Source organism: Nuphar pumila, chromosome 14 (genome assembly GCF_984573655.1).
Source record: "Nuphar pumila chromosome 14, dmNupPumi1.hap1.1, whole genome shotgun sequence".
NCBI lineage: Eukaryota > Viridiplantae > Streptophyta > Magnoliopsida > Nymphaeales > Nymphaeaceae > Nuphar > Nuphar pumila.
This window is the reverse complement of record NC_143262.1, coordinates 31363933-31388811: the sequence shown is the minus strand read 5'-3', so window position 1 is coordinate 31388811 and position 24879 is coordinate 31363933. Positions and strand designations below refer to the sequence as shown.

At 37.0% G+C, this 24879-nt stretch overlaps 2 protein-coding genes across 3 annotated transcripts in view; one reads left to right on the top strand and one right to left on the bottom strand.

The window, feature by feature from the left end:
• The first annotated feature begins 12474 nt into the window (after window positions 1-12474).
• On the top strand, window positions 12475-19984 carry LOC149816726 (transcription factor MYB124-like). Its single transcript, XM_089987385.1, has 13 exons — window positions 12475-12753; window positions 14058-14184; window positions 14335-14381; window positions 14473-14529; window positions 14603-14675; window positions 15393-15448; window positions 15584-15763; window positions 15853-16031; window positions 16147-16295; window positions 16451-16620; window positions 16721-16920; window positions 18207-18352; window positions 19308-19984. The coding sequence occupies exons 2-13, from the start codon at window positions 14113-14115 to the stop codon at window positions 19434-19436; spliced, it is 1458 nt and encodes a 485-aa protein (XP_089843511.1). The 5' UTR covers window positions 12475-12753; window positions 14058-14112; the 3' UTR covers window positions 19437-19984.
• Window positions 19985-21246: 1262 nt separating this feature from the next.
• The window catches only part of LOC149816725 (putative serine/threonine-protein kinase PBL3), a 46531-nt gene continuing 42898 nt past the window's right edge, over window positions 21247-24879 (bottom strand). For both annotated transcript variants that reach the window (XM_089987465.1, XM_089987464.1), the window contains one exon: window positions 21247-21953. In XM_089987465.1, coding sequence (XP_089843591.1) covers window positions 21484-21953 — 470 coding nt within the window. In that variant the 3' untranslated portion in view covers window positions 21247-21483. The remainder of the gene's footprint in view (window positions 21954-24879) is intronic.

Here is a 24879-nt window from a genome sequence, read left to right as displayed (position 1 = left end):
GCCTTCTAGTTTGGACACCACTCTTTATTTCACCAATAACTTGTTCATGTGGATGATTAGGAACTTCTTTCCAAACTGGTTGAAGAGGAATATTTTCTTGAGAAGTACTCTCTATCAAGGGTTCTTTTTGAAGTGTTGCTTCTTCTTCGCTTAGAGGAATAACCTGCTCACAATTCTCATCAAATGCAACATGTAGAGATTCTTCAATACAAGATGTTCTTTTATTGAAAATACGATATGCTTTACTTCTAGAAGAATATCCAAGAAATATTGATTCATCTGATTTTGAATCAAACTTATCAAGATTATCTTTGGTATTTAACAAGAAACATTTACTACCAAAAATTTTGAAATATGAGATCTTTGGTATACGATCATAATACAATTCAAAACATGTTTTATGTAAAATTGGTCGAATAAGAACACGATTTAAGACATAACATGCTGTATTAATTGCTTCAGCCCAAAAATATTTTGGTAAATTTTTATCTTGAAGCATGGTTCTAGCACATTCTTGCAAAGTTCTATTCTTTCTTTCAACAACTCCATTTTGTGGAGCTGCTCTAGGAAAAGAAAAGTTGTGAGATATACCATGTAAATCACAAAACTTTAGAAAAGATTCATTTTCAAATTCACCACCATGATCACTACGAATTTTAATAATAGATGTAGATTTTTCATTTGTAATTCTTCTACAAAGTTTAGAAAATTCTGAAAAAACATCATTTTTGCTTTTTAGAAAAATCACCCATGTAAATCGAGAATAATCATCTACTATAACAAAAGCATACTTGCTACCATTCAAACTTTGAATTCTAGATGGTCTAAATAGATCTAAATGTAAAAGTTCAAGAGGACATTTTGTTGAAACTATATCTTTTGCTTTAAAAGAACTCTTGATTTGTTTACCCCTTTGACAAGCATCACATAAGTGATCCTTTTTATATGGTATTCTAGGTAGGCCTCTTACAAGATCATTCTTGGATAATTTTGAAATAATTTTAAAATTAACATGTCCAAGTCTCTTGTGCCATAACCATTGAATTTCATTTGAAACAATAAGACTTTTTTCATTAAAAGAGGGTAATTCATCTAGATATAGTTCATACACATTGTTTCTTCTTTTACCTTTAAAAATGATCTTTTTAGATTGAAAATCAGAAATTAAGCATAAATCATTTTCAAAAGAAACATGAAAACCTTTATCACATAATTGACTAATAGATATTAAATTATGCTTTAAACCATCCACTAAAAGAACATTTTCTATCAAGGGAAATTTTGGATTACCAATATTACCAATACCTATCACTTTTCCCTTGTTATTGTCACCAAAGGTGACGGTTCCTCCATCCTTATTTTGGAGGGTGAAAAATAACTCCGGCCTTCCAGTCATATGTTTGGAACAGCCGTTGTCCAATATCCATTTTCTCCTTATGTTGTGTACCTACAACAAAATCAGAAAACAGAGCATTTGACCCCTTTCTATTTTTGGGTCCATGAGAGTTAGTCTTAGGAACCCATATCCATTTGGATTTTGGTTTCCTTTGATAATAAATATTCTTTCTATAAAAGAATTTAGAATAAACATTTCTAGAATAATCATTTCTAGATGCATTTCTATTAGAACTAGAAAGTTTAGTTTTATGAACAAAAGGTTGAGAATAATGTCTTTGATTTTTCACCACATAGTTTGGTCTATTTTGAGTATCAAAGAAGCTATATCCCAATCCGGTTTTATTAACCAAGCATCTTTGAGAACCAAGAAGTTTTTCTAGATTCTCTTGACCATTTGTGAATTTGGTCACTATAGAAAGAAGATCATTTGACTTTTCTTTAAGACTAGATATTTCCTTTTGTAAGAGATTGGTTCTAACTCCAATTTCTTTTATCTCAAGTGTTTGGCAAGAATTTTCCTTCTTGAGATCTTTTATTTCTTGAAGTAACACTTTATTTTGAGAGTCAAGAGTTAAATTTTCAGTTTTTAACTCTTTATTTTTAGAACTAAGACTCTTAAATTTAGCATATAAATCATTAAATGCTTCAAATAACTCATCATAGTCAAATTGACTTACCGAAACTTCTTGTGCTACAAAACACATGTTGGCGACTTCTTCATTAGATTCTTCTACCTTTGACGTACCTTCGTGTGTCACGAGAAGAGTATGCCAGATTTCATTTGTTGTAGAGCATTGAGAGATGCGATTGAATTCTACCTTGTCAACGCCACAATATAGTGCATTCAAGGCTTTGGCATTCAGTGAAGCAATCTTCTTTTCATCATCGGTCCATTGGCTGAAATCAGTTAATGGAGTTTGGTACTTTTCTGAAACAACTCTCCAGATATCGAGATCCATGGATTGTAAGAATATTGTCATTCTTACTTTCCAATATCCATAGTTTGTTCCGTCGAAGAGAGGAGGACGAACAGAGGAGCTTCCTTCTTTGTGCTAAGATGTTGTAGTTGCCATGCTAGATGATGGTCAAATCAAAGTAATAGCAAACCTGTGCTCTGATTCCAAATGAAAGTGCACTAGGATCGAGGCAACGAGCACTAGAGGGGGGGTGAATAGTGCTTTTAAAACTTTCTGCGGAATATTGAAGGATTTTGCAAATCTCAAAGCAAACACACAAAGAACACAAGATTTTATCCTGGTTCGGTCAAACCCGACCTACATCCAGTCACCAAGCAAAACCCGCTTGAGATTTTCCACTATCAACCTTGTAAACTACAAGATCACACAGACCATAACCGGTCCCACTTTCAGTAACAATCCCACTGAAAGCAAACAACTCCTTTACACCAAGGAGTCCTTCTTTTTACACAAAAGAAATAACAACTTACAATACAACCTATGAGCCTTCCTTTTGAATGCAAATGAGATGCAATTGGCTTTTGAGGTTGTTGAAACACTCTACTCACGAATTCACTATCTCTCAAAGTGATTTGAGTGAAAAACTGAAGTGAAAATATCACGTGAGTGAGAAAATCAATACTTGAATGAATAAGAGTGAAAAACAAGATTCAAATCGATTGAATTGTTGTTTTTTAGTGTAAAATGCACTCATATTTATAGTTAAAAGATTCCATACGTTGAGAGTATGAAAGGGTGTCAAAATGGTCCATTTCGAACGATCAAAACGTTTGCAAAATGAAAAGACACGCCTTTTTGAAGTTTCAGGAAAACGGCAAAATTAGTCGACTGAAACATCAGTTAGTCGACTAATAGTTAGTTATTAGTAGACTGACAGTTATCGTCGGTCGACTGATCTGTTAATCGAGCCGTTTGAAAATCTGAACTTTTGAAACTTAGTCGACTTGAGAAAAGTTAGTCGACTGATAATATCATCAGTAGACTGAAAAACCTTTTAGTCGACTGTTGCTAAAAACTTCTGAAACACAAACATTCTGTTCGGTCGACTGATAAAAAGCATTAGTCGACTGCTGCTAAATTTTTCAGAAAACATATGTTTTGTTCAGTCGACTGAAAAACCATTAGTCGTCTGCTGCTAATTTTCCAGAAAACAGATATTTTGTCCAGTCGACTGATAAAACCTTCGGTCGACTAATTTGACAAGAATGACTTTTTAGAAAATATGGCGCGAAAGGATTAGTCGACTGATAAGTCTATTGGTCATCTAATAAACATGAAAATTTAAGAAAAGAGTTTTCTAAAAAGATTTTCAAAAGAGTTTCTTTTAGAAAAGTTTTTCTAAAGACTTTTAAGGTGAAATGCAACCTAAATATGCACTCTAAGTAAGGCTCTTACAAGAATCTAAGACTTTTAATGAATTAAACATTTGCACACTAGTCTTCAAGGATTCTTCACCGAATTCTTCAATTTCTTCATAGTCTTAGCTGAAATGCAGTTGATTCTACTTGCTCATCATCAAAACCTTGTACTTGAAGTATCATGTATGGCTTCATTGTTGTAACATTACATGCAGACTCCAACTCAAAACAACAGGTACTAGCTCCTCTCAAGGATGACTAGTGAACTATCTTTGGTATTCCCTCTTGTTGCATATGTGCCTATAATTGCGCAGAGAAGGAGAAGGGTGCAAATCCTCGTTAGGGACCCCTAGTCCATGGAGGTGTGATGTGAGTGAGTAATGGAGAGAGGAGTCTAGTGCGTAGGCTCGTGAAGCTGGGGTGTAGAATGGAGAGTTAGGTGAAGGCGTGTAAGTAGGCAAAACATTGCACGGAAGGCCTTCCGAGGGAGGTAATAGCTTATCAGTCCCGGGCAATCCTATAACACCCTAGATTGAGGAAGTTGTGTCCTTTAGGTCTTGTGTTGTAGATGCCTTTTTGTCGTATGATTCCTTGAGTTGACAGTTACTCATTGTGTGCCCTTCTTCGCCCTAGAAAACAAACTCCATCTGGTCTTGCCAGGGAGACTCCGCCTCAGAGGATTCTATCATGGCATGTTGGTTAATCAGCATATGTGATGGTACTCAACCATCATCTTGAAAGTGTATTGTTGCCCAAGTCGTGGCTAGCGGTGCCTGGTAAGCATCTAGAAGTGTAAAGCCCCAAGAATCAATGAAGGTGGGTGGGGGCAGCCTGTTTGTCCAGTATTCTGACCAAGCAGTCAGACAACCATGTCTTTCCACCATAGGGCCTCTACCCCTAACTGAGCGACAACGCATCCTTCGCGTGCCTTTGCTCGGCCCACACTTCGCACCATCCGAAGGGTCCATATTTCTTAAGTAGGAATCACCGAGTAAACATGCAAAGTATGTTTTAGTCTAATAGTGCAGTAAAAACACAAAATAGAAAATAAATTTACTTACAGTGCGATGTGGATGCTCGATAATCAAGAACCATTGTTTTCTTCATGCTCTGATACCAAAGTTGTAATGCCCCAAAATTTCAAACTTATATACCTTTCTTAAAGGTTCAAAAGGCTAGAAAATTCTTTTCTTATCAGAGTTTTTGAAAGAGTTGTGTTTAACATATCAACAGAAACAAATTTCTTGAAATAAGAAAGAAAGACAAGTTGACAACCTTGGGCGTGTTAGCGTAAAAATCCATATTTTCACATAGAAGTAACTTGCAAACCTTTTAATAAGCCATTGCATTCAAAATAAGATCTGATTGTACAAAATTTGGCCAAAAAATCAAAAGTACAAGATACGAGCTGACAACAAAACAGTGGGATCTCGAACCATCTCGCAATCACGCCATCAACTGTTTCACAATCTATTCGTCACCTGTGCCCATGAAATGGGCCAGTCTCACGAAAAACTAGTAGGTGCATAAATAGGATAGAAGAGAACATAATTAAGTATATTTAATTCTATCATGCTCATCAGTTTATACAAGTGAGAAACTCTATAACCAGTTTATCAATACAAGTAAATACTATAATTAGCATAAGCAGTTCATCAGCACAAGTAAATGTTATAACTAACATAAATAGCAATTAACAAATAGTACAAAGCAAACAAGAAGTGAACATGATAACTTTTATTTTGACGCTTAGCTGGCCTACGGGTATGCACAAGGCACAAATCATAGAAACAATTGAGACTAGTTCGGGGGTCTATTATGTCATGTATTTTGAAATACCCCAAATAGCTAGTTGAGTCTTCCCCTAAGGGGACGGTCGATGACCGAAAGGAAATTTCTCAAAGGCATACATAGACAAACGGATGCATCCTACTTCTGCAGAAGAATATGGGATCTACCACCTAGGATAATTTTTAGTAGTCCCATCCCCTAACTCTGATGACTGGGGGATACTGAGTCATTACCCGAGGGGTGGTTGTTAACAACTTGTCCATCAGAGTTTTTGTATTGTCACATCCTCTCTCTTGACAAGAAACAACAGGTCGAATGAGCGCTTCAAGTTTTATTTAGCTGAAGACTCATTTTGCATATTCTGGTCCATTAGACCCAACTCAAGCATCTTGCCGGTGAAGGCGAGTTATCACTATTTATGTGATTACAACAATGTGCCATTAGCAAGATTCAAAGTCACATGACTGTCTCATCCGATCATCGTAGTACTGACATGGCTTGCATGTCTATGAGTATGCTACGATGAAAGGGGTATAGGTTTCACAAAAAGAAAACCCCAACGCAAAGTCTCACAAAGAAGCAATATAATACATAAACTTCTCTAACAAGTTTTATCTTTCGAAACTGATGTAAAACACTTGTGTTATTTGCATGCTATGAGATCGCCACTGATCTCTCATCTGTTTATCATAGTATATGTATGCAGTGCATAACTTGATACTAGTTCGATGAACAGGACATGGGTTTCTCAAAAGAATCTCACCCAAACACATGTTCGTATCAATAAACCAGGGGTTATTCAAGTCGTATTGGATACGCAACAGAGGTAGTAAAAATCACTCTACCAAATACGTCGATTCAGGAGACTGGGTTGCAAACTCGCAATGGCAGAGACTTCCAAAATCCAATTCATCATGGCTACGCATTTGGCAAAACATATTCGCTTAAGGAGTCCCTTTTTAAAAATCGGAATATACAAGTGTCGCTTGTGTCATTTTGAAACAAACAAGCGAAATAGATTTCGCTCTAGTCTTAAACTTACGCATGTGTAAGTTAGCATGTAAAAGCAAGCTTGTGCACCAGGCAGTGCGATAGCAAGGTGTCAACAATCCTTAAGGTGCATAGATGCACATTGGGCGTAAGAATGCGTAAGCGATATACAAGGTACAAAATCATACCTCGGCCATAAAAACGTGCCAGCAATAGAGGCGTAAGCAAGTAAATGTACAAAGCAATACACGAGGTACGAAACCGTACTTCGGCTAAACAAATGCGCAAGCAGGTAAATACAGAAAAAGCAAATAGCCTGTACACTAAAGCGCGATGATGAAAGTAAATGACAGAAAGCGATGCTTGATACGCGAAACCGCATGTCAAGCCAAATAAATGCGTAAAGGAAATTAGCTTGTACACTAAAGCGTGGCGACGAAAGTAAATAACAGAAAACGATGCTTAATACGTGAAACCGTGTATCAATCCAAATAAATACTTAAAGGAAATCAGCTTGTGCACTAAAGCGCGGTGGCAAAAGTAAATGACATAAAGTAATGATGACACAGATCATAAAATTGCATCATTGAGTTTAAAAGTGTACTATTATACATATATATTTAATTGTTTAATTTGCATTTTTAGTGTTTTAACTTAGTTCAGTTTGTCCAAAGTCCATTGCACAACTTTCCCCTACCTTGGAGAGTCTCGGGGTTGCGCTTGCCTTCATGTATAAGTAACGAAGGGCTCGGATCGCGTTGCACGAGTAGGATCTGTCGTGCAAGCTACAAAAGACAAGAAATGATTACTCTAGCACATCAAGAAGCGTCGACCCTCACTAGGGGTCGACCTAAGAAAATGAAAGAAGGGGGGGGGGGAGAGGATGCATCCTCTGTCCACCGGCCTGTCATGAAAAAGGAAAGGGGCAGGGATGCTGCCCCTGCCAGCCTATATGCCAAAAAAGGAAAAAGAGAAGGGAAGGGGGTTGCGCCCCTTCCAACTTCTATCGGTCTACAAGGAAGGGGCACAACCCCTTCACTGATGGCTGAAACATGGAGGGAGGCAAGGGGAGAGCTCAACCCTTCCCTTGCAAAGAGGAGAAATAGGGAGGGGGGCGAGCCCCTCATTCATAAACCTTACAATAGGGAGACAGGGAGAGGGGATCAGCCCCTCCCTGAAAAAGAGAACAGGGAGGGGGCCGAGCCCCTCCCCTTTATCTCGTAAAATAGGGAGACAGGGAAGGGGCTCAGCCCCTCCTTGAGAAAAAGGAACAGGGAGGGGGTCGAGCCCCTCCCTCGCATCTTGTAAAACGGGAAGATAAGGAGGGGGCTCGGCCCCTCCTCGAAAAAAAGGAACAAGGAGGGGGGCGAAGAAGAAGAAGACAAAAGAAGAAGAGGGTGTTAGGGGCATACCTGGAGGTCACCGGTGTTGACATCAAAGTTAGCGTCGGCAGGCGAATGAGAGAGAGAGTGGCGGGAAGAGAGTGGTGAGGTTGAAGGGGGGTTGGCGGACGGGGCTCGCCGGAAAACAAGAATAGGAGAGAGGGGGGTGTCGAGGTCAGGGAGAGAGAAGAGGCGGAAGACTGAGAGAGTTGTAGGAGAGAGGAGGGTTTCGAATGAAAACCCCTTCCCTCTTCATGCTTTAAATAAGCAATGGGGGGCATGTACCCGATTCAGATTTGGGTCGGGTTCGGACCTGACCTAGGTTCGACCCAAAAGATTTTTTTTCCCAATGGATTTTACATTATTCGCTTCCCACTCGCTTCCTAGGTCGCTTTCGGTTCGCTTCCTAGGTCACTTCCGGTTCGCTTCCTAAGTGGCTTTCCGAGACACTTCCTAGTTCGCTTCTAAGTCATCTTGCACTTCCCACTTCCTAAAATTTTAGAAGTGCCTCGCTTTCCGCTTTTGCTTCCCGCTTTCTCGACTGACCTACATGTGTGTCAGAATTGAATGATCCAAGAGTTGATTTCTATAAAATCAAGCATGTAGATCACATATGTATAGTCAAATTTTAGAAAAAATAGGAAAAACCCATTCAAAACTTGGTAGGCACGAAAATATGTAGGCAACTACCATATATATATATACATAGAGAGAGAGAGAACTGAACATATTAGGGCCCCTTTTTTTTTGTTAGGTCTTGTTAGGTCTTGTTAGGCCCTATAGTTTGAAGTATTTTATGATAGATCTGAACCATTAGATGTGTTTATCATGCTCAATTTAGTAGGAATCGACTCTTGGATCATGTTTTTCTGATCGACTCTTAGATCATGTTTTTCTGATGAAAAAATATTTTTTTATGAGCCAAGAAAATTTGATGTCTTTATAGCCATTGATTTTTGGATCACCAAAAAAACTTGCATACAAGTCGGATTCCGGTGATCCAAAAGTCGGTTCCTACTAAAAGAAACCTATAGATCACATCTATGATGTTAAGATATGAGAAAAAATACTAAAAACTATGAATTTTTAAAGGGTTTAACAAAACCTAACAGAGAAAAAAGAGCCTAAGGAGCACATTACTCACGTGTGTGTATATATATATATATATATATATAGTAGGTGCTTAATCCATCCAATGCTTGATCAAAACCTATGCATGTTGACCGTCCATGCATGTTCGGTCAGCACAAAATAAATGCGAAAAAATGTGCAAAAACATATTTTTTGGTCTGAGAAACATGGGTTTTCAGCATTTTTGCAGAGAAAAAATGCTGGCTGTGGACGCTCAGCAATAGTGAGTTTTCGACGAGCACGTATCGATTAAGAACCTACCAGTCACTCTATACATATTCCTAGCTAGTTCGCTCACACACGCTCTCCCAAAATTACCCTTCCCCTTTTTGTCGAAACATGAGTCGGGATCGCATCACACGCACTCCCATCCCCTCGATTATTGTAGTTTTTATGGAGCCCAGGTGGAAGAAGCAAGAAAAGGAGGATGGGATAGTAAATTAAACATATTTGCATTCTCCACTCTTACTAAATGCATCTTTGCAAATTAAACATAGTTTGCTAAGCAGTAGGATAGTAAAAGGTTTGGGTTCATTTGGGGACATAACAACCAGATTAGTTCCACGATATAAATCTGATTAACTACCTACCCATATACAAATCTTGGTGCGTTATCGATCACTGATTTTTTAGGCTTTTAAAAAACTTGCTTACATAATGCAATTGAATCAATTGAAACATGCTTTCCACTAAACAAACCATATTAGATAGATCATATCCAGAGGGCATGATTTACAAAAGAACCACCAAAATGTGAAAATATAACTAGCTTGGCTTTGTTTAGAGATTATGGTACAATCGAGGGTGGCCTATGTGGAGAGTATGTACCTAACAAAGTTAGGAGCCTAGCTAACTTGAATCGGGTTATTTTTTAAGTCATTTTTTTACAAATCTGACCCTGCAGATGCATTCAACATTATCCATTTGCTAGAAACCGATACTTGACTCGTGTTATTTCTATTACAAAACATGAATATTTTTGCTTAAAATTTTAACAAAATTTTATATCATTGATTTTCAAATCTCATAAAAATCTATCCACGTGTAGAAATTGGATGATCCAAGAGTGCATTCCTGTAAAAACCAAACATGTAAGACACATTTGTATGGTCAGATTTAAGAAATAAATAAATAAATAACTTCCGAAGACCGATAGATTGTTATTAAGCATGGATCAGAGGAGGCAACTACCCTCTCTCTCTCTCTCTCTCTCTATATATATATATATATATGTGTGTGTGTGTGTGACCTCTTTAGAAAACATAGTTTACTATTTTTAGTTTAATTTAAACTCAAAGATTTGATGTTTATGTTTTATTTAGTTGAAAATATGTATTAGTTTAAGCATTTTTAATATTTAGATGTGCTTTTAGTTCAATAAAAAATCAATGTTATATATTGCACAAAAAACTTGATTAACAAAAAATCAAGAATTTTTATTAAATTGATTCAATCCAAAGCATGGTTTTAGTAAATAAGCAATGATAACAAGTTTGAATTAAGCAAAAAACTTGCACAAATATGTTTTTTAAAGCTGAGAGATATATTTCATGCCATATATCTCTCAGCTTTAAAAAACATATTTGTGCAAGTTTTTTGCTTAATTCAAACTTGTTATCATTGCTTATTTACTAAAACCATGCTTTGGATTGAATCAATTTAATAAAAATTCTTGATTTTTAGTTAATCAAGTTTTTTGTGCAATATATATATATATATATATATATATATATATATGTCTTTTTTGTGGATGTGCGTATGGTATCAAAGAGTTGAAACTCACTCATAGATGCACGTTGTTTTGACTCAATCTGACATTGTAAATGTGTTCACCATAGTTAATTTGTTATAGATCAACCCTTCTATTGTGTTTTTCAACACAAAAAAAACTGTTTTTCATGTCATGAAATTTTGGCACATTTAGGGCCGTTGATTTTTGAAATACTATAAATGCTACACACCAGATTTTGATGATTTGAAAGTGGATCCCCATCAAACAAACCATGTAGATCACAACTGTAAGGTTAGATTCTCTTAAAGACACGAGCAATAAGATATCTTCCCATCTACACACTAGGATTTATTGGTTCTACAAAATTCTCTTTTCTTTTTGACCAACGGGAAGGGGGGGGGGGCTTCCCTTGTCTGTCAGGAGCAATTAGTGCACGTCACCTTGTGTTGGAACGTTGCAAGTTCAAACCCCAAATGGTATGTTGTATAAGGTCTGCCTAATCCCAACTTTCTTTGTCGAAAAAAATTCTCGCTTTTGCCTTCTTTTTTTTATAAATCTGAACTCATAGGTTTGATCTATGCACTCTGCTGAATAAGAATTAGCCTTTGGATCACTAAAATTTGACATATTTACAGATTTTCTGGTGATGCAAAAATTGATGATCCTAAACACACCAAACTTTTTTTATAAAGCATTATTGTTTTCACAAAGCAAATTCAAAAGTTGCTTCCCACTAAACCATGTTGAACACCTCTGCTAAGTCAGATAGAGTCAAAATGCTCTAAATACAATTGGCTGTAGCAAATGTAGAGATGGGTGTAAGGTCGAATATGTAAAATGTTCAACTTTACATGGGACGACTGTGCGCTGTTGATCGCTACAGCCACTAAATGTTGTTTTTGTGCAATTTTGTGCATTTTTTGCACAAATCCGATGCTCATCGAGTGTCCGACTTATTCAACCCCAAACGGGTTTATATATATGTATATATATATATATATATATATATATATATATATATATATATATATATATATATAGGGGGTAACTAAAATATGTTTACCAACCAAATATATTTACTGGTATGAACCAAGATTTTCAAAAGTTTTTTTTACATTTTTGCAAAAATTTCATCATAAGGATATGATCTAGACGCGTGATTTTTATAGAAATAGACTCATAAATCCCATTTCTTGATCCGATTAAGTTGATCCAACAGTCAATTCCTAGCAAATGAGCCACACGAAATGCATTACATGATCAGATTTGCAAAAGAACCTAGCCAAACATATTCGGTTGATAAACATATTTCAATTTTCCTAATATATATTACTTTACTCATCTTACCTTTTGTACATGCAAACCAATATATTTCGTCATTTTTCAACTAAACCAATACCACATCAACTTAGATTACAACTGAATATTGAAATTCACTGTAAGAGTCAGAGTTGGTTCCATATCCAAAACTAAACTCACCCTTCAGATGTCAAATGGGGTGTCGGGTTAAGACTGACGTAATCCATGTACTACCCGTTTTCATGGTGATCCTTAAAAATATATGTGAAAACTAAACGGCAAAATGCAAATATCTGAAATCGATTGGGGAGAACGCATAATTCCAATCTTTTTAAAGGGGAACGTCGTATTTCTGATTGACGGATACAAACGAGAGAGAGAGAGGAGCCAAAGTCGATCACAAGAAACGTCCTGTTGACGCTTTTCAAATTAAATATTGATTGAGAGAGAGAGAGAGAGAGTAATCACTGTGACAGTAAAGTAACACATGACAAGGAGGGTGAAGCAGCAGCTATTTTCCGAATGTTACGCTCTCCTCACCGTGAACATTAATTTATTGTTCATGGTTTTCACGGTCCTTTTGAACTCCAAAAACGCCCGCGCTCTCTCTCACTCGATCGCCCGCACTCTTGACTTTTCAGACGCCACTTGTTCTCCGCTCGTTATAATCAAAACAAGAAGAGCAGGATAACGAGGTACGGAATTCGCCCTCGAAAACTCGAAATTTCTGCTTCTTCCTTCCTCTTCGCTGACGGATTTGCTCCGCGGATTCGTCGTTTAGACGGCGGAGGAGGCGCTCGTCCGGCCGTGTTTCTTTGGTTCTGACCGGAATCTACAATGCCAAGCGGTGAGAATTTGAAGAAAGGCGCCTGATGCCGTTTCCTCCCCCGTATTTCTGTAGATCTAGCTCGGATCTACGAGTTTATAGGCTTACAATTAGGGAAAACCTCGTTTTTCCGTCTGAAAAGGACCTAGTTAGCTCAGATTAGCGGCTGGAATGCAGAATTTAGAGAATTTAGTGCATCGGGTTCGACATGCCGCTTTTCTGTGGAGTTTAGCTCAGGTCTGCGATGGTTTAGTGTTGTCTGAAGTATAATTTGGAGAAAAACTTGTCATGTAGCGAAAGATTCCACGTATTTTATGAATTTAGCACCAATCACCGTCGTTTTGGTCGCGAACTGGGTGGATCTTAAAACAGAAGAGCATCTGGGTTCATACACGTATTTCTAGGCAGAATTCAGAAAAGAGAGCGAGAGAGAGAGAGCAGCAAAAAGAAAGAAGAGAATCGTAGGTAGATTGCATGGTGCAGTTCCCTTTCTTTTGTTATAGAATCTGAAGAATCTCTCAGGTATTTCTTTTTAATCTGAAGAAAATCTGTAGAGATTATATTCTGATTGTATTTTTCCTCTTTTCCAAAAGAACTTGAAGACCTTAGCCAGATTTCAGTTTGCTGGTTTTCTTTTTTCTCTTTTTCTGAAAGAATTCAAGTCACAGAATAGAAGTTGACTTAAAATAATGGGATCAAGATAGCTTTCCGGTTTTTTTTTTTCATTGCATTTCTTGGATCTGCAGTTTTCTGAGCTATACAGTTACTGCGTAGCTATACTCTGGCATAGGATGTTGAAATATTTTCTCTGATATGTGCTACGACGCACAAGATTCGATGCTCCGATATGCACTCTTTCTGATTTTAGCTGAATGGAGGAATCTGGATCAGATTCATAGTTCTCTAGTGACTAGTTGAACACGTTGGGGTACTTGAGGGTTTTGCTGGTATTCTGGCTGTTCTATGCAGTATGTAATGAAGATCCACATCGAGTACCTGGAGTCCTAGTGGATTTCTTTTGTGTTTTCAGAGTTTGGGATTACTTTGTTCTCTGTTTCTGAAACAAGCTTTTTTAAGCAGACGTAAATAATCCGAGCTTATGGTAGCATTTAAGAAGTTTTGAAATACAGTGATGGAGTATCAGTAATGTTAGAAAAACTATGTTGTTAACAGGCTGGATGGGGCTGAAAGAATCCAAAACTTTGGCGAGAGAAGACTAGTGCAGGTGATGAGTTCCTATGATGGTTATAAAATCAGAACCATGCACAAAAACAGACACAACGTTACATGGACTCCAGAGGTACACTAAGCTTGATCATCAGATCTGTTTTCTCAATGCATACTGTATATAGATTATCTACCGAGGTGTATATTTGATAGTTTATTTCTTTTCATTTTTATATATCATCTTCATCTTTTTCAAATTCAAATAAGGCAAATTCATTTTCAGGAAGATGATATTCTGCGAGAACAGATCAGAATTCGTGGCACGGAAAGGTTGATTACATTGTCCAAATTTTAGAGTTTCTTTGTAATTCCATATGCATTAGTCAGATGAATTCACAAAGGGACCGTTTTGTGTGTGCAGCTGGAAGGACATTGCTTCAAACTTCAAGAATAAAACAAGCAGACAATGTAGAAGAAGGTAATTACTTGGACAAATGACATCATCATCTCTTTCTCTTGGCCTCTTTTTTATTATATGTCTGTGATTTCAGGTGGCATGCATATTTGAATTCAGATTGTAAGAAGGGAGGATGGTCTGAAGAGGAAGACATGCTCTTGTGTGAGGTAGTTACCTGTTCAAATTTTGTAGGTCGTTTAGTGCTGGCATTTCTGAAATTGCTTGGGACTTTTTTATCAGAGGGAGAGTCAGTTAACTTGTACATTGATGGCCTTACAATCATTCGCTGGCAAGCATGGCATTTGAGTTCACGATCTTTCATTAATGCTTTACAACTCTTTCTGTTCCACAGTCAAGTCCTTCCATAAGAATTTCATACCCAGTTTGAAGGTTTAGAAATCAAACCATGTGGGAACAAGTATGGATGGGAGAAACACCCAAAGATCACTTCCTTTTGTCCTTAGTGTTCTGTTATCATAAGAATAATTTCACACTTTAGGTTTCTGTTGAACTTTTAATCACCACTGTTGCCTTCTATAATAACACTGTTGAAAACAATTTGTAGATTCCATTGATAGAGCTTCAGTTACAAAAATGCATAAACCTTATCCTTCTTTATTTTCCACTCAACAATAATTAGTCTTCTAGGGCATCACAATCTCACTTACTTTGCTTTGCTCGTTGCCCACTTTTGACCCTATTTGACTAAGTATCCATTTTCTGATAACAATCTTTAAATAAAACTTAGATTTGGCATTCCCCTAGATACGTTTTCCAGTTAGACCAGAGCAAATGTTTGGGCTTGCTACTTTTCCTGGGAGAAAGAAAGTACTTATGCAGTCAAATGCTTCCATAATTTGATTGTGAAATTTCAATAACTGCAGGCACAGAAAATATGTGGGAACAGATGGACAGAGATAGCAAAGATGGTTTCAGGCAGGTAATCCACTATTTGTAGCACTGGTCATCCATGATATGTTGCATCTTGAAACTGTTTTGGACAATCTATTCCCTACAAATTCATGCTGCTTCATGCTGATGTTGCTATGAAGTTTTTGTTGTTGTGCTGATACAGGACAGACAATGCTGTAAAGAATCGTTTCACGACACTCTGCAAAAAACGAGCTAAATATGAGGCTTTGATGAAGGATAACAACAGCACTGTCATCAATTCAAACCACAATGCTTTTCTGCTTCCAAACCGACATGATACTCCATATGAATTTCACACAACATTGCCACTTGAGGAAATCAGGTACGGTCAGTTTCAAAGTACTGAAGATTGAAAGAAAATAAGGAAATCAGTTTGAAGTTGCTCCAAGACTAATTAGTCATGTACAACAGGACCATGGGAGAGATGTCTGCCCAGTATCTTGCAAATGGTGTAACAAAAGAGAGATCAAAGGGAAATTTTGGATCTGAAAATCAGAATTTAAGGCCTCCCCTTGTTACCCTGGACCTCAATAACCTGGGCAAGTTTCCAACCTTGAATATCAAAGAAATGGAAGTGCAACTGCATACTGGTAACCTGACTTGCATTTTTTCTCATTCAAATGGCAGTGTTGAGTTATTTGTCTTTGCTTCTGAATATTAACAAAATACAGGCCTGTAGTCTCACTCTTCGATTATTTTGGATAGTTGCAACTTCCACTAAGGCCCAAGGAGAATTTCTTAGGAAGGATGACCCAAAGATAACTGCTTTGATGCAACAAGCAGAACTCTTAAGCTCTCTTGCACTAAAAGTCAATGCCGAGTGCTCAGAGAAAAGCCTTGAAGATGCATGGAAGGTGAGGTGAAACTTATGTGCAACTAAAGTAAGCATATGTCAGCAACTAAGAAGAAAATAATATGCAAAAGAAAATTTCATTTTTTTTCTTTTACACAGATGTATGAGGTAACATTTTCTGTCATAGAGACATTCTCATAAAAAATCTGCATACAGGAACTACAAGAGTTTTTCCATCAAATTAAAGAAAATGGGAAGCCCTATTGCAAGTTTGATGATATAGATTTTCTCTTCGAGGATTTCAAAGAGTTAGTAGAAGATCTAAAGAATGGTAACTTGCAACTGGAAGCAGTCAGTGATGATACAGATAATCAGTTACCATGGAGGTGCTTAGTGATTATCTGCTACTGAAATAAATAAATAAATAAAATTATTTGTTATAGCAATAAGCCTTCAGGCCTGACATTTTGCTCATGTATTCATTAGGAAATATGAATTGCACACAGAATCTCAAGGCAGTTCTGAGTGCAGCACTGGATCACAATCTCATCCTGCAATCGAAGAACCACAGCAGTATCAGACTTGTTCCTTAAACAAGGTTTCCCAGTCAAGTTTGAACCATCAACAAGATAGTAAGGACGACTGTGATGAAAATGGGTGCTTCACGGGGGCAATTGAGATTAAAGGTAGTCCACATGCCAAAGTTGGTTCTTTAGCATTTTCTTTTGTTTTGACTGTACTATGAATTATTTAACATTGTAGTGATGCAAATGAACAGAATAATTGCAAACATGGTATGTCCTGATTTAAACAATCTCTATTGTTTTGTTTTGTTTTCCTTTCCTTTTTATCTAGTGTATTTGTGCCTAGGATACTACATTACTGAAGTAATGCAACATGTTCTAAAATATCATAAAAGATTAAAATTTGATAAATACGATAAAACCAATAAAATTATTATTTTCAAAATATCATGATTTATTCATATATATACATTTTTATTGGCAATATCTCAAGTTTTTTTTTAATTTATTATATATTCTAATTTTAGTTTCTTTTTATATTTGAAAATTTTAAATAATTTTTTTTCTTATGAATTCGCTAAAACAACTGGGAAAAATAAAAACTTTTTAGGAAGTTTCTCAAATAATTTCATTGCAGATAATTGTCGTTTTAAATATTTTAACCATGATTGTCAAGTGGCCATAACAAATACCCTGAACCCTGGCAAACAACTCCAGACCCCTCTACGTGTGCTTGTTCTCACTGTTATTTTGTTCATTTCAGGATGATGTCCTGTTGCCTCCTATCCATTTCCTTTTTTTTAATTAAGGCCTTATCTTAATCATAAACAAAAAATATTAATCTCCTATTATCTTCTAACAGATATTCTGCAAGCTGTTGTATTATCAATTATTTTGAGAAAATAAAGTAGTTGTATTTCAAGACGTTTACTAATTTATGTGGATGTTTTTAGGTAGAGAAGTTTTATTTGTTGCTTCCTTTTCTTTTATGTTTTTTTTTCTCTCCTATTACAGCATAAATCGGAGATACTGACAAAGTAAATAAGGAAAATCTATTGATCGTTATAGTGCTTTCATGCATAAGCTGAAATTTTATTTTTTTCTTTTACTATGTGGCCATCTCTTTGATATTCAGGTTGCTAGTGTTGTATATTATACACACCTCATAAATATCTGTTCATTTTCCATTCGTTCTTTATCAATTAGCCATTTTCCAATCATGCTTACTTTTTTCAGTTCAGAACACTAGTAATCAGTGTAAAAGTACTAAAATAATTTGTTGATTCCCGAATAACTTTTTCCATCATTTTTTTCTATGGCTAAAGTCTGCTTTATTTCTAATTGGTTCATTCTGGCTATGATGGATGAATCTCTCAAGCTAGAACTTGATATTTTACCTATTGATACCTTATAATAAATGATGGATAATAATCTTGTCCTTGATGCAGCGTCTTGCATGTCATCTAGTGCAAAATTTAAAGAAGCTGCTGATATCTCCAGATCTTCTAATACTGAGTTTTGCTCCCCTCTTCAAAGCATCCCATTTTTGCGATCATATGCTGATGGAATTCCAACCCCTGAGTTTTCAGCCAGTGTAAGAAACACACACACTCACACACACACAAGGCAATAATTTTTTGAACTGGAGTAGAAAATTCAGTTGAATGTTCTCTGTCTTTTACCAAACAAAGACAAAGGAAATAGTAACCTATAATTTCCCCTGAGCTACTTAAGGGTAGTAGCATTCAGTTTTTCTATTATTATGGTTGAAAATATGTTGAACCAGCAGTCAGAACTTTGCTGAACCAATTTAGTACTCCCAGCACTGATCTCTCTCTCTCTCTCTCTCACACACACACACACACACACACAAGTTATTGGTCATGTCATTAGTACATGTACTATGTAGTAGATTGCACGTTTCTAACTGTGCTTCAAATCTTCCTTGAGTCAAGCTCTACAGATATGATCTAAATGGTTTGTTTGATAGAAGCATGCTTTGGATCATGGGATTTTAATCTACAAACAGGTTTTTGCAAGTGCTTCAAAGATCAACAGCCCACAAGACCAAAACAATCAGTGGTTTTCCCAAAAGAAGTTGATCCAAAGCATGTTTTTTACTAAACGAATTATGTTGAATATGGGGAAGATTGAGCGAACACCGGTCACATCTGTGATTTCCGACTAGCTACTATATAGTATGATACCCGATGACATGACCATAAATATATGAGATGAATTGGGTGGAATTATAAGATAATCTGCTTGTTAGATCGTTCAGCAATGAGAACCCTCAAACCCCTCAGGTAGAAGGTTTGAAACGCTCATTTAGGTCCTAAGAGTCAGCTTTCAGTTATAGGGGAGGTCCATGTTACCCTTGTATGGCCCTGGTAGCCTCTATATGCTGTCCGAAGCATCTGTTTCAGTATTCATGCTTTTATTCTAGATTGGATCTTAGCCTGTTATTGTATGACCTTTACCTGTATGCACACACACGCACATTCTTTCTCTCTCAAAAAAGTAATAGGTTTTGGCTGTTATTTGTCCAGGAAAGGCGATTCCTACTGAGAACGCTTGGGGTGGCATCTCCATCCCCAGCACCCAAAGCCCCAATGCCGCCACAATCCTCCGAGAGGTCTACCCCTCTATGCCGAAGGGCACTTCTACACAACTTCTGACCCCTTCCTATTTCCTACCATCAAGAAGGCCAAACCCACCACTCCTCTGATGCTCATTTTAGGCATTTCTATGTGCTCTCTAAATATACCGATTCCCTATTCTCAGAATGTTGTTGCTTACTGTCACCGACTATATCCTTGGGTTGGTTGGGTACTTTTTCAGACAGCCCCTTATTTTTCCCATCCAGCTATCTACTTGTGCATACTACAATATACCACACATATGGTCCCTCCCAGTGCCAATTTATTTATTAATCGGTATTTCCGAGAAGAAGATATGGACAATAACAGGTGATCGCGACTTGGTATGGATCTGTCTTATACTTTTAGGGTGGAATTTTGCAGCTTGTATAAAATAGTAATGAAAAGGAAGTGTTTGATGTTTGTGTTCTTATAGACAAATGTGCCGTTTGTTTTTCAAATTGGAATTGTAATACGTGTATATCTATATGCATGTATCTTTCTCTTTGTGGTTGTTAAGTACTTTGGCTGGTTGTGTGACATATTCTTGCACTAATGCGTTTGTTATTATTTGGAATTTCTTAAAATGCTTTTCTAAATGTTATGAGCCAAGAATGCCCGAAAAATAAACTCTAATGCAGTTGAAGTGTGGACATTAGCTTACATTGGTGGATGGCCTCTCTTGACCTATTGTTTGTGGTCTACAGAAAGGCAGTGAAAAAATCTGGTAGGCTTTCTTGTGGGTTCAATTTCAGGCCCATATCTAGATCCAATTGGCTGACTCGTGGGAGGCACTTAGGTAAACCATCAGGCTCATGACTCATTTAAGTCACTTGCAAATCTGGTTGTTATTGGAAAACGGAGACCATGAATCCCAGTACACTGCAAGCGGTGGAGATGATGTTCTTGGTGTGTGTTTCCAATGATGCCCAACATGCCTGAACCTCCATAAAACAACTGACGCCATTCGCTCTTGAAGGATTAATAAAATGGATGCCGCTCATAATAACCATTTACAAAACTTACCGGGAGACTTGATTCTTTGGGACAGCTCAGATAATTTCCAAGTATACATCTTTTGCTTCGAATGAAAAATGGCCAAGACTATTTCTATGTGCAATTGAAATGTCAAGAGTTCATGAACTTTGTCATTTTCCATTTCTTGTTTGGATGCACCAACTCGTCCAGATAAATGGGATAAGTTGAGATATTTGATTGTGGAGCGCAATGCAATTTCTCATCTTTATTATCCTACTTATCTTGATAACTTGGTTAATCCAAATACCACGTCTTCACGTTTCTTAAATTTTTTTTCCCTTTATGATTAGGATTCTTTGTGAAAGTATTCCTCAGTTATTCATGTTGCATGGCTTTTTCCAACTTTTAATTGTGAGCAGAGGTATGTCTACCCCAGTAAAGCAGCATACCCTGATCAAGAGATTGTGTTTTGTTAATGTTGCCCCTTGGAAATACTTTCTGTAGAATTGGACTCCCACTGAATGAAAAGGTGCAAAAACACCCTAAAACATGAAACTCTGGTCTAACAGGCACTGCACAAAACATTACCACTACACATGGCCTTGCAAGGACATGAGCAGACTCCGAGCCTTAACAGAAGTAATAATATCACAATCTATCTAACTACTTTGTCTCAATTGTACAGTATTTGCTCAGTTCAATAATCACTGCACCCGTTTTGTGGCAGAGATTGCAGTAAATCTGAAAAGATCAAAGCCTTTTCAGGTGGAGATGGTATGCCAGCTTGATATGGACCCATTTTACACGATCATACACTTAAAGGAAGTGCTGACTATCCCTTGCTCAACAAACTGGCAATCAGAATGTGCTAGTACAAGAATTGAGCAAAATTTTAGAAAATGGATTGTTATTATAATACTGATACAATCATGTTGGAAGCATTCTTGGAACAGAATCAAGCGTTTCATCTAAACATGTTAAAAAAAATGCACTCATTGCTGTTACAGGCGAGTAAAGACAATCATATAACTTTTACAACAGGCAAGTGAAATATATATCAAATATCCAATAGATATACACAGAATTCCGAACCAGGACTGTTTCTCAATCAATGAACACGTGGTGAATGTTGATTTGATAGCAACGGGGATGGTAATGGGGATCCACCTGGTCTTGGACCCTGATGAGCGTGATGATGTCGTGCTGGTGATTTATTATTAGAACTAGAGTGAACATGGTGGCGCTCTGCATTTGCAAGTTTTGCTAAATCTTTGGATGTCTTCAGCTGTTCTAGGGTAGCTAAAACCTCAGTCATCTGAGGCCTCATCTTTGCCTCTGTGTGGATACACTGTAGGGCAAGAGCAGCTGCCGCCTGTGCCCCTTTCTGATGATATTGACCCTCCAATTTGGTGTCCATTATGCTATATACCTTGCGTTTATCACCCAAGTAAGGCTTCGCCCAATCAACTAAATTCCGCTCTATACCAATTTTTGTTTTGTCAACAGCATGGCGTCCAGATAAAAGTTCCAAAAGCACAACTCCGAAACTGTAAACATCGCTCTTTGCAGTCAGCCGACCTGATCATAATTGGCAAATATAAAATTAGTCCTTGAAAAGTTGCATATGAAAAAAACCTAATTGGGGAAAAGATTGGTAGATAATTACTTTGAGATTGTCTACATTAAAAAGAAGAAATTATAAAATGAAGAGATGCTGGACATTTAAGATGCAAAAGATATTTGTGAACTAGCCGCTTCAGTTTTATCATTAGCAACACATGACAAAAGGTTACAACTACATTGTGTTTATTTTCATCCACAGATTTATTGGTCAAAAATTTTGCAGCATATGTTGCTTATGGTAGAGGATTCAAAGTCGGTTTCAACAACAAATTGACTATCATGACAAATTTCAGCTGTGGTTCCAAAGCCAGACAATGACGGAATCGACTACTGTACAAACTGGAATAGTAGCATAACGCATCCAACAATGTTACGTGCTGAGTATGTCATTTCTCAAAATTTGGAGTACAAAGGATGCACTACCTATAGTCACCATGTAACAAATATCAGTGCATGTTGAAAATATCACGATTTTGTCACAATATTTCAGAAGCTAATACTGATCTCAATAAAAAATATGACAATATTAATGTGACAAAAAGTACTTCTCAAAATTTTTGAATTTCCTATATTTCCTTTCTTTTTTGTATATTGTTATATATCTGCAATACTTTCCTGCAGATGTGTTTGGCATGGTCGATTTGCTAGGAAACCACTTGCATCAGGTTTTTTCGATAAAAAAACATGATTTTTTAAGCCTTAATATTTATGAGAATTTTAAACCATCGATTTTTAAATATTATAGAAACCTACCTGCGTGTTGGAATCGGATGATCCAAGAGTTGATTAGTTGATTTCTATAAAATCAAGCATGTAAAACATATCTGTACGGTCAGATTTAAGGAAAATGTGGAAAAGAACCGTTCAAAAGCCTGGTAGGCAGCTACCACCTCTCTCTCTCTCTCTCTTGTTGAGACTAGTGTATCAAATGTGTATTATATATAATGTGCTACCCCCAATGTATTGATGCGTATGTTTTATTCTTTTCAATAGTCTTCTCATTTTCTTGTTTAATGAATTCACTTTTGGTTGCTCTCCATTGTTATCTCTCTTCTCCTTCATCTTGTTGCTTTGATATGGTATTAGAGCCATATCTAAATAAAATTGAAGGCAAAAAAGCTTTATTTAGAGAGGATAGAGAAGAGGCCCTTTGTTGCTGCTCAGAGACCTGCCTCGTTATTCGTGCACATGGGTTGCCGAAGTCAGCATCCAATGTACGACTGTTTGGATTTCAGTTGTTTGAGTTGGGGCTTTGATAGAGCACCATTTTAGGAGTCCAGATTGTGAAGATCGGAGTAGAATTGAATTTTATGTGAATTTTTTAGTATTTTCTGGATTTTGAGATTAGATTGACAAATTTGTTAGTATAGCCTAAGCATGTGTAATGAAATATGCGGAAAAGCAAAGAGTGCATTAAGCACTTACAACATCCACTAATGAACAAACAAAAGGGCTAACACCCAAACCCACAAGAGACAACACAACATAAAAATATAAATGTCTCTTATTGAAAAGAGAGAGAGCTCTCAAGAGTGAAAAATACAAAAGGGGTTCACCCCTATTTATACACAAAAAGGAGAGGAGGAGTGGCCTTATGGCCTTAAAAGAAGAGCCACCTAGGGGCTCCCATGGAGTTGTTGGGAGCCCCCAACGGTCACAAATGGGACCGTTGGGGGCCCCATCGACTCCATGGTGGGGCCCCTTTTAGGTGGGCAAAAATATAAAAAATAAAAAGTAAAAAAAGAAAAAAAGAATTTACAAAAAATAAAGAAAAGAAACAAGTACCGCTATCGGTACTTGTGAAATGACTAAAATACCCCTATCGGGTATTTTAGATAATACATATATATATATATATGTATATAAACATATACATATATATGAATTACATATATTTTAACACCCTCCCTCAAGCTTTACGGGGATATAACCGAAAGCTTGTTAAGGAGAAACAAAAAACGAGGAGCAGCAAGGGCCTTAGTGAAGAAGTCTGACAACTGGTACTCAGATGTGACGTAAGGTAGTGCTATGGTTCCTCTCAGGTATTCATCACGTACGTAATGGCAGTCCATCTCAATATGCTTAGTACGCTCATGGAAGGTGTGATTGCTTGCAATATAAATTGCACTTTTGTTGTCACAACACATCTTCGAAGGAGTAGAGATGACAATGCCCATATCACTGAGGAGACTTCTTAGCCATACAAGTTCCATGGTTGTAGTGGTCATAGCATGATATTCCGCTTCCGTTGAGGACAATGATACTTTGTGTTGCTTCTTGAATCTCCAAGAAATCATAGAGTCACCTAAGAAAACACAAAATCCCGTAGTTGAGACTCGGTCATTGGGATTTTCTCCCCAATCAGCATCAGTATAAGCAATTAAATCAAGTGATGATGAGGAGGAAAAAAAAACTCTCTTAGTTATGGTGTTTTTGATATATCTGATGATCCTTAAGACTGTACTCATGTGCACGGTTGTAGGTGCATGTTGAAACTGACTGACAGAGTGGACAGCATGAGCTATGTCTGGCCGAGTAATGGATAAGTAGGTTAGAGACCCAACAAGTTGCTGGTAGGGAGTAGGATCCTCGAGAGGTGTTCCATCTTCCAACCTTAACTTTGCATTGATGACTTCAGGGGTTTCTGTCTTCTTATCATCGGAGATACCAGATTTAGAACAAATGTCAGCAGTCAGTTTCATCTGAGAGAGAATGTACCCTCGAGGAGAGTACGCCACTTCAATCCCTAAAAAGTATCTTAAGAAACCAAGATCAGACATGTCAAAATGTTCTTTTAAAACTTTCTTAATATCATAAATTCCTTGCTCATCACTTTCAGTGATGATCATATCATCAACATAAAGTAGTAAAATAACTACTG

Coding starts and splice junctions, on each gene's coding strand:
- LOC149816726 (XM_089987385.1), top strand. CDS start 14,113: ATGAGTTCCTATGATGGTTATAAAATCAGAACCATGCACAAAAACAGA. Junction 14,185..14,334: donor ACGTTACATGGACTCCAGAG/GTACACTAAGCT, acceptor ATTCATTTTCAG/GAAGATGATATTCTGCGAGA. Junction 16,921..18,206: donor GGGGGCAATTGAGATTAAAG/GTAGTCCACATG, acceptor TCCTTGATGCAG/CGTCTTGCATGTCATCTAGT.